This window comes from Ailuropoda melanoleuca, chromosome 2 (assembly GCF_002007445.2).
Source record: "Ailuropoda melanoleuca isolate Jingjing chromosome 2, ASM200744v2, whole genome shotgun sequence".
NCBI lineage: Eukaryota > Metazoa > Chordata > Mammalia > Carnivora > Ursidae > Ailuropoda > Ailuropoda melanoleuca.
This window is the reverse complement of record NC_048219.1, coordinates 16,707,290-16,717,375: the sequence shown is the minus strand read 5'-3', so window position 1 is coordinate 16,717,375 and position 10,086 is coordinate 16,707,290. Positions and strand designations below refer to the sequence as shown.

At 54.5% G+C, this 10,086-nt stretch overlaps 1 protein-coding gene across 6 annotated transcripts in view; it reads left to right on the top strand.

The window, feature by feature from the left end:
* Positions 1-9,060, top strand: part of HEYL (hes related family bHLH transcription factor with YRPW motif like) — a 14,959-nt gene extending 5,899 nt beyond the window's left edge. For 5 of the 6 annotated variants that reach the window (XM_002930353.4, XM_019793153.2, XM_011217131.3 and 2 more), the window contains exons 2-5: positions 387-453; positions 1,483-1,566; positions 2,835-2,916; positions 6,054-9,060. In XM_002930353.4, the coding sequence (XP_002930399.1) occupies positions 387-453; positions 1,483-1,566; positions 2,835-2,916; positions 6,054-6,727 (907 nt within the window). In that variant the 3' untranslated portion in view covers positions 6,728-9,060. The remainder of the gene's footprint in view (positions 1-386; positions 454-1,482; positions 1,567-2,834; positions 2,917-6,053) is intronic. The other variant, XM_019793154.2, reaches the window with a different exon arrangement.
* The last annotated feature ends 1,026 nt before the right edge of the window (positions 9,061-10,086 follow it).

Here is a 10,086-nt window from a genome sequence, read left to right as displayed (position 1 = left end):
CCGCCCGTGCCCTCGCCCGCCCCGCCCGGGATCGGGTTGCAGGAGCGCGGCGGCCGGCTGCGGTTCCCCGACGCCCGAGGCCTGGGGCGAGGGGCAGGGGGCGAGGCCGAGCGGGTCGGGCCGAGAGTCCCCCGCCCCCCACCCCAGCCGCCGCGCGACCCTGGGGCAGGAAACCGAGCGCAGGGGCGACTTGTCAGGGGGAGCCATGGGTGCCCACCCACGCCTGCCCTGCGCCGCTTCCCCGCCTGGGAGTCCTCCCCCGCGGGGGAGACCACGGCCCGCCTGGGAGGGGGCTGTGCCCGCCCACATCCCCGCCTCCTGCAAGGTCAGCCCAGGCCAGGGAGATGGTCCCCGAGCTCTGAAAAATCAGCCTTTCTCTTCTGCAGCCAGATGGCCAGGCCGCTGTCCACCCCCAGCCCTTCGCAGATGCAAGCCAGGAAGAAACGCAGAGGGGTGAGTGTCTGTCTGCGGACTTGCCCGACGAATCTTTGTCCTGAGTCCCCAGGGGCCTTGTCCGGAGAACCCTGGTCAGAAACATCACCCCCATTTAGACGGCCTGAGGGCCAATCCTGGCTCTACCAGTAGCTAGGGGAGAGACTTTGGGCAAGCCACTTAACCTCTGTGCCTCATTCCTTCAACTGTGTAACTGAACCAGGAGAGTACCTACCTCACAGGGCTGTTTTGAAGATTAAATGAATTAATGTAATATGCTCAGGACAAGACCTGACACACAGTTAGCCCTTACTGTTTATTCCAGCCTTCCTCCTCTTCTCCCCGAGCCCAGAACTTTCATTTCCTCTCAGGGTGCTGAAGGGGAGGGGGAGGGGAACAGAAGAAGGAGGCTCCCTGGCTGCCTCTCTGCGGCCCGCATCCTAGGCCCCACTCTGCCCCCAGGATGCAGCTGTGCTTTGCCCTGGGCGTCCAAAGACCTGGAATGTGGCAGAGACCAGCCCTGCCACTCACTTAGGCAAACCACTTCCTTCCAGCCCCCATCTTTATCTGTAAAATGGGGGTCATAATGTCTGCCCTGCTATCAGTACTCTGCTACCAGTAGGGTGAGGTGAGAATGAGGTCGTGTGAATGAGAGGCCTTCCCAGCTGGAAGCAATGCCTCTTCACCACCCCGCCACTGCAGAGGTAACCTGGGCCTGCAGAGCCTCCAGGGCCCGTGGCAGGGCTGTGGCTGGTGTCCCTGTTCTGATAGGTCCGTCTCCCGCTGTACCTGCAATTAAGCATTTTGAACATCACCCCTGCAGACCAAGACAAGAGATTGGAGTTCCACTCCCAGCTTTGCACTTCCTTACTGTGTGACCTTAAGCAAGTCACTGCCCCTCTCTGAGCCTCGGTTTTCTCCTCCATAAAGTACCAACAGATCTCCCTCCCTCACAAAAATACTGTGAGGGAAGATATGAGTCTGTGTCCATCAAAGCACGTTGGAAACTGGAGAAGTGCCTGCGAGTAAAATCCTGTCGTTGTGTTTTAGATCATAGAGAAGCGGCGTCGAGACCGCATCAACAGCAGCCTTTCTGAGTTGCGACGCTTGGTCCCCACCGCCTTTGAGAAACAGGTATGTGACATTCCTGGTGGTGCCAGAGGAAACCCCACGCAGGTGTCAGGTACGGCCCATTTTCCGTGGCCTGCCATATGGATTGGTAGCAGCTGCCTGAAGTACTGGTGCCTCGTTTGCTGATATGTGTCACCCACTGATATCTGCCAGGGAGAAAGGGGACAGAAACTTACATTTACGCTGGTGTCTCCCATGTTGCGCCTTTCTGTCCATCACCCCCTTGAAAGGAATCCTCAAAATGATCCTGAAGGGTAGGGATGATTATGCCCATTGCACAGGGAAGGAAACTGAGGCACAGAGAGGTGAAGTACCTTGCACTTGATCACACAGCTAGGAAGTCGCAGAACAGAACAGGACCACAGAACTGGGTGCCTTGAAAGCCCCCTCGCCCTCTGCACTGCTGACAGTTCCAGAGCTGTTTGAAAGCGGAACAGGCTTCTCGGGGATGTGAGCGCCCTGCCACTGTGCATGTGGAGGACGAAGGCGACAGTGGGAGGGGAGTCAGACAGTGAAATCAGTTGGACAGTCTCAAAGATTCTCCACCCTGGGCTCCAAGGCACGGTCATGGGTCATGGGCCTTCCTTTATGGTGGTGAGAACAAGTCAGTCATTGCACAGACGTTCACTGAAATGTTCACAGGCCCAGCAGTGACCTAGACCTGGCACCTGACCTCAGGAGCTCACAGGGAGAGTCTGACCCTCAGGTTTCACCCGGGAGACCAGGTGATGCATAGCGAACATTGCTCAAGAGAGAGAATGGAGGAAGAGCAGGTGCTGCGGGGCTGAGAGGATGAGTTAGATCTTGGGCGTGGTGATCGTGACATTGGATTCCCGGGGAAGCATTTCTAGGAGGCAGGTGGGCACGCGAGAGTGGTATTCTGGGGATGGCGTGCTAAGCCGTGGAGGTAGATGAGACCTTCCGGGGAGAATGTGCCACGTGAGAAAAGGGAGCCAGTGCCCAGTGGGGAACAGCCCCATTGTAAGGGAACAGGCAGGGCAAGGTGGTGGAAGAAGCCAGAAGAAGTGGTGTCACAGGGGGAGGGGTTTCGGGAAGGATGCTCGGCAGTGCAGTGTGCGTGCAGACTAAAATGGGAACTAAAGAGAGTCTGTTCATTTGGGAAACCTTGGCCGAAGCAGAAGCCTGCCCACAGGCCGTGATAGAATGGGAGGAAGATAGGGACAGGGAGCCAGTGAGGGCTGATGACACCACAGGGAAGGGAGTGAGAGGTCAGCGGGAGGCCTTCACACTTCTGTCTTCTGTGCACCCAGGGCTCCTCCAAGCTGGAGAAGGCCGAGGTCCTGCAGATGACAGTGGATCACTTGAAAATGCTCCACGCCACTGGTGGGACAGGTACCGATGCTCTTCTTTCCCAGGGGTCATTCATGAAACACATGTCTGGGGGCTAGGCCTTGCGGATATACTGGTGAGCAAAGCAGATGTGGTCGCCGGCCTCAAGGAGCTCACGGTCTATGGTGGGGCTCAAGCAGGCCCAGGTGCAGCAGTCACAAAGCCTGGCTCTCCCCTTTCAGTAGTACCCTCTCCACTGTCAGTGTCCTCATTGGTCCCCAGCTTGTCCTCAACTCCATTCCTTCCAGGCTTAGCCCTTGGGGGAGGTCTGCGTAGATGACCTGTCCCTACGGGTTCCCCCCCACCGCCTTAACCCCCACTCTCCTTAAGCCTTACCCTGAATGAACTCATTCTCACTGGGATCCCAGTTGAAATCCCAAGAGGAGGCTGCCTGAGATGCTTAGCCACGGATGTTCACTGGTGTGCCTTCTGGGCTAGTGCTGGGGTCATACCGTGTCCTTAGCAGCGCTGGGACCATAGGTCACGCTCACAGTTGAAGATCCATTGTGGGATTTAGTGGAACCCAAATGTAACTTGTGCCGTTATTTTGGGCTGGTCCATTGCAGTGAAGTCATGGAACTGTGGCTTTAAAAAGACTTCTGGACAAATGGAAATTCTGTCTGCATGAAGCCTCGCTGTGTATTTTGGCAATTTCACAATTGAGAAATCTTGAAAGCTCCACAGACCTGGGCCACAAAAGCCTAAGTCCTAAAACCTTAACTTGGCCACCTTTGGAGGGGGCAGTCGCATTTCAAGTGACCCAGCCTGGTGCTTCTCAGGCTTCAGTGAGCCGCAGTATCATCTGGGGGCAGACAGCCACGGGGCACACCCCAGAGACTCTGGGTCAGGAGGCCTGGCCTGGGGGTTAGGAATTTGCAAGTTTAGCAAGCACGCCCGATGACCCTGATGCAGGTGGTCACTTTGAGAACTTCTGCCAAAGGAATGCATGGCCAACAGTGAAAACTTCTGATTCTAATCAACCAGTGGGGGAGATCTGCACAACTACATTTACGGGTATCCAATTCAAAGAAAAATAGTGACTAATATTTTGGCCAGCATTTTACAGTTTCAAAAATGCTTTCACCAATGTTATCTCATTTGATTCTCACAAGAATCTCGAAGCTGGGGGTTGTTGGTATCACCCTTCTCTGGCCAAGGGCTAACGAGAGGACAGGGCTGTGACTTAGAACGCTGGCTTTGGGTTAGAATCCTGAACTGAAGTGATTGAAATACCATGAATTGTGGATTTGGCTCTATTACTTGCTAGTTTTATGACCTTTGACAAGTGATTTAATTTCTCTATGCCTCAGTGTTCTCATCTCTGAAATGGGAATAAGGATAGGATTTTTCTGAGGATTAAATCAGATAATGCAAATTGAATACTTAATAAGAACCCAGAAAATGGTAGCTGAAAAAGAACAGTAAATGCAGAAACTGAAGGCATTTATTCAAAGTCGCATAGCTAAGTGTACAGCAGAGTAAGGTCTTGTCCCCAAGGAGGCCTGACTCCAAACACTGTCTCCTGCAGAGCTGTCCCTCTGTGGGAGCCTCCGCCATGAGCCGGGGAGCAGATATTTGCAGCCATAGTCATGAGGCCAGTGCTCATTGAGGCTGGTCTGTCTTTGCACAGAGGATGGTGAGGGGCAGGTGGAAAGGCCGTGAGAACTGAATACCTCTGTGGGCAGGCCACCTGGTCAGACCTCACTGAAACCAGCCAGACTGAGGATCCCAGCCTGATGGGGGCAGCTGAGAACCAGAGTAGTGTCCTGCTCTCCTGACTGCCCTTCAGGCTAGGGGACAAACTCACACGCCTCCGGGGGCCAAGCCAGTAATGTGCAGTTGACCCTTGAACAGCACAGGACTGAATAATGCAGGTCCACTTACAGGCAGAGTTTTTGCACTAAGTGGAAACACTTTTGGAGATTTGCAGCTGTTTGAAAAAAAAAATTGCAGACACACCACATAGCCTAGAAATATTGAAAAAATTAAGAAAAAGTTAGATATGTCATGAATGCATAAAGTAAATGTAGATATGAGAATGTTTTATCACTCACTACCATAAAATATACACACATCTATTACTGAAGTTAAAATTTAGCAAAACTTCCTCACACAAACCGTCTCAGACCACACATGGGGCTGTTTGCAGCGGAGAGAAATGTAAACGTAAAGATGCAATATAATCGTAACTGCATCAAGGTAACTGTGGTTTGGACACGCTGTACTTGGGTCATAATTTCCTAGCCCCTCCTGTCGCTCTCACGGTGAGCTCAAGAACTGTGAGTATCTGCTTAAGACCCCATGTGGCGCTAATCATTTCCACCTGAGCAGTCCATCGCTCCAGGAAATTGCTATCACAGGAAAAAGTGATCTCTAGTGGTTCCCACTACTAGTAGTTTTGGGGGGAGTCAAAAGTTTACTCAGGTGTTCAATGGCGCTGGGGAAGGATCAGTGCCCCTAAGCTCCGTGTTGTTCAAGGGTCAAGTGTAAATGATGGTTAACTTTGAATTCATGGACTCTTTCTGGGCACCATTGCATTTAATTTCGCCCTCACAACCCTGTGCAACAAGTATTACTATACACCCATTTTACAGCCCAGGAAATTGAGGCTTAGAAAGATTAAGAGACGCGTCCATGGTCAGGCCGCTAGTTCAATAGCAGAGCTGGGATTTGAACTCCACTCTCCTGACCTCCAGAGACCTCAGGCTTCAGTGCGACTCTCTGCTGCCTTCTCTGAGAAGACACCCCGGCTATGACGGCTGTGCCCCCCCTCCCAGTTTGCATGCCCACCAGCAGGCAGGGTTGTTCTATACCTCCGTGGGCATAGGCCTCTCACACCTGGCAGGCGCCCACTTAAACGACATTATCTTGGTCGCCAAGTTTCTTCTCTGCATTCACTGTGAATTTCGATGAAAATGGTACTCTGCGTTTTACCATGCTTCGTACGTAGTTCAGTGAACTCATTTGATCCTCACGATGCAGGCCTCTAGCCCAGGTAGGGGTGATTATTCCCACTTTACAGATGTGGAGACTGGGGCTCAGAGAGGTGAGGTGGCATCCCCGTGGTCACATAGGTCTGACCCCAGGATTAGCACTTGGCCCTCGCCTGGCACACACCCTCATCACGCCTCGCTTTGCAGGATTCTTTGATGCCCGAGCCTTGGCAGTGGACTTCCGGAGCATCGGTTTTCGGGAGTGCCTCACCGAGGTCATCAGGTGCCTGGGGGTCCTGGAAGGGCCGAGCAGCCGAGCAGACCCCGTCCGGATTCGTCTTCTCTCGCACCTCAACAGCTATGCAGCCGAAATGGAGCCTTCTCCCACACCCACTGGCCCCCTGGCCTTCCCTGCCTGGCCCTGGTCCTTCTTCCATAGCTGTCCAGGGCTGTCAGCCCCGAGCAACCAGCTCACCATCCTGGGAAGAGTGCCCGGTCCCGTCCTCCCCAGCGCCTCCTCTCTTGCTTACCCCATCCCAGCCCTCCGAACCACTCCCGTGCGCAGAGCCGCTGGTACCGTCCTGCCAGCCCGGAGGAATTTGCTGCCCAGTCGAGGGGCATCTTCCACGCGGAGGGCCCGCCCCCTAGAGAGGCCAGCTGCCCCCCTGCCCGTGGCCCCCAGCATCAGGGCTGCCAGGAGCAGCCACATGGCACCCCTCTTACGATCTTCTTCCCCCTTGCCCCCCAGCATCGTGGGGTCCCCTGCTTATGTGGCTGTTCCTGCCGCCGGGCCCTCTTCCCCGGGGGCAGCTGGGAGGCCAGCGGGAGCTGTGCTCTGCCACTCCTGGGTCTCTGAAATCACTGAAATCGGGGCTTTCTGAGCTGGCTTCTCCCCAGGAGTGAGGAGGGTTCTTTTTCCAGGAGCTCTAAAAACAGTGCTGTCTTCTGCCCTGCTTCCTGGCCCGGCTCATCTCTCTGTGAAGGCATCTTCCTCACCCGTCAGAGGCCCCTTCCTCCTTTGGCCCGTCTCCCCTCCTCACTGACTGTCCCAGCTTGCCAGTCCAGCTCTCCTGGAGCTGTTCTGATCTTAGAGGCCTGGTCTCATTTCTTACGTGGGACCGATAAGTCCTGGGAGGGCCCCTACAAGCTTTGCCCAGACTCTTTCCTGTCCCGGCACACGGGGGGCAGCAGGCATGAATCTAAGGTCTAGGAACAAAGCTGGAACCTAAAAGGCACAATGGCCTCAGGCCCCTGCTTGCCTAGAGAGTTCGGAACCCAGCCTGAGCAGTGACTGACTGGTGCGGCCTTCCCAGGCCCCCACAGTGTCTGCCTCCCTTCCGGAGCCAGTCGCAGAGCGGGGGCCACAAAGTGGTCTCTGGGGAAGCCCTGGCTACCTCTGCCCACCCCATTGCAGTGAGCCACAGGACAGGCCCCCCTGTCCACCGCAACCAAGACTCGGGGCTTAGGGGCCCAGGAGGGCCTACTCGGGGGTCTTCCCTGCTGCAGACACTTTCCCTCCGGCTTACCCACAGTTCCCTGCATAGAGATGGGAGGTTTCTGGGCAGCAATAAGGCTCTAAAACAGGGGGTCCTTACCACCAGGCCTGGGACAGCGCTCCCAGACAAGAGCCTGGATGGAGCAGAGAACCCAGCTCCCTGCCTCTCACACGGTCACCATCCTCCAGATGCCTGGTCCCTGCTGGGTGCACAGCGTGGAGGGTCACGTTCCCATGTGATGGCGCCCCAGGAGGAGCCCTCTGGGGATTCAGCACCAGACGTTTGTGCTGCCTGTTTTGCATCCGGCTCACAGAGCCCAGACTGTGGGACAGCCAAGGGCTGTCAGGCGGGACAAAAATAACTGCAAGGAGGGGCGAGAGGAAGGACAGTCAGAGGCGGCTCGGCCCTTCAAGGTCAGGCGGCGGGTCAAGGGCCTGAGATCCTGTTCACCCGGGATGCCACGCAGCCGGCTCTGCTCAGAGGCCATTTCATGACCCAGCTCCAGCCCTGGCCGCTTGTCCTCTAACGGAGGGAACAAATGGCCTGGCCACCATTCCCGGCGGAAGAGCAGAGACCGGACAGGATTGGGGCAGATGTGGGACTGACATTCAGCTGGACCCGTGTTGCCAGGCCAGTTGTTAAAATGTGGAGCCACTTCTGTGCTTGTTGGCAAATACCTGCTTCCCTTGAGGGCCTCTAAATGCCCCCCTGCCCCGTGTGGCTTTCCCCCAGGACCCCGCGCTGATTAATGCCCGGCCGACCGGACGGAGGCTATGGCGTCCTCCAGCCGGCAATCCTTGGTGCTTATTCGCACGGTTAGTAAATACTTCTTTCGAATGTCACCCCTGGGAAGATTCTTTCACCCCCACCCTTTGATGGAACTACCCTCCCCAGAGACTAAATTGAGGAGATCCTTGGGCTCAGACATAGAGTTTGCTAAAAACCCTGGGGGAAAGGGCCCTTTTGGAGAAATGGGGCAGAGGGCAGAGATCATTTAAATGACCCAGAAATCTCTTTTGAAAAGGCCAATTCCTCCAGGAGGCATGAAGAGCTAATGTATTCTTTCAGTCCTCAGTGTTGGTTCGATCAGATTTCTGTCCTCCTGGAGGCATCCAAGATGTGCAGCTGCGGGGAGAGAGGGCAGCGTTTCAGGGAGTGGGTCACCAGCCAGGAGTGCTCCTGATGGAGACAGACAGCGAGGGCAAGTCAGCAGTCTCCCAGGAGTTGGGAAAGGTGGGCAGAGGGAGGTGGCAGAAGGCAGAGCCCGACTTCACCTTTGTCCCAAAGGGCAGGAAGAACTTCCCTGCTCCTGTTCCTAATCTTCCTCCCGCCCCTCCTCCTCCTCTCCTGGGCTATCCCAGCTGACGGCTCCCTGCTCCCAGGATGCCAGGTCAGTGCTGCAGTCCTGCAATTTTGCAACTTCATAGCCTGAGAATACGGGAAACCCATTTCCATGTTTCCAGGACCCAATTCCAGAAGAATTTGTTGACACCATTGAATGAGGTGGAAATGGCACAGAACTTTCAGCATCTGAGTTGATCTTGGGTTTATTGTCCCCAAGAGATGGTGGGTGGGAAAGGTGACTATGTATTTGTTTTTGTGGTTGAGGACTTGTATCTTTTGTTTCTGTTCCCAAGCCTTTCTGGTGTCCCCGACTCCTACCCCCTTGGTGGGGCTGTAGCAGGCATCCAATAAAGTTGTTTTAGTTCTTCTAAAAACCTCTGAAGGATTCTACTTTTTAGGATCTCTGGAGTCCATCCACTTCTCTCTGAGCCCACAGCCATCACCCTCGTCTGGCCATTTCACCTGTCCCCAGATCACTGCCCTCCACAAGGTCACCTTGCTTCCCTCTTGCCTTGTCATTCAGTTCTCAAGGCAACCAGAGAGAGCTTTAAACATGCAAATCATATCATACCGACTCTGGCGTAAAACACTTACTCGATTACCCTACTATTCCCAAGATAAAATCCAGGCTCTTCCTCTTCTCATCCCATTCTGACTTCCAGCCAATTCCAATCTTGTTTGCTGTGCTTCTGACTTTCCTTCATTTCGTCAACATTTCGGCCTGTTCCCACTTCCAGGACTTGGCATATGCTGTTCTATTGCCCAGAATGCCCTTTCCCTAGCTTTTGCATGGTCAAGCTCTTTATACCCTCAAGCCTTGGCTTAAACTCAGCTCCTCAGACTAGGCTTCCTAGACTACTGTGCTTGAATAGTTAGTTCATCTATCTCAAACTCCCTTATTCTTTCCCTTCCTAAGGCACTTGCCATCGCACATCCATGTGTATTTATTTCTTGGTTGACTGTCTCCCCCACCAGCACGTAAGCTCTGTGAGGCCAGAGACCATGTGTGGCTTGCTTTCCACCCTGGACCCAGCGCCAAGCACCGTACCTAGCTCTAAGTGGTCGTTCAATAAATATTTGTTGAATAAATGAACTGGGGAGTTGAGGAATCTTCCACACTCAAGCTGCTGGATGATACAGGTCCTCGAGGGGTGAACCCCCCACTGGCCGACTTTGGGGGGAGGCTGGAGAGCAAAGCAAGAGGCAGGGCCAAGGGACTGGAAGTTCTGGCAAATGGTGAAGAGGCTCTGGCCAAAGAAAAGTGTGAGTGTGCTCGCACTGGAGCGTACACTGACAGCTGAGAACAGGCAGGCATCCCTCCAGCAGGTATTGTTCTCCACTCTGGCTCTGATGGATCTGGCTTGCAATCAATCCGACAAACATTTGCAGAGGTCTGCTCC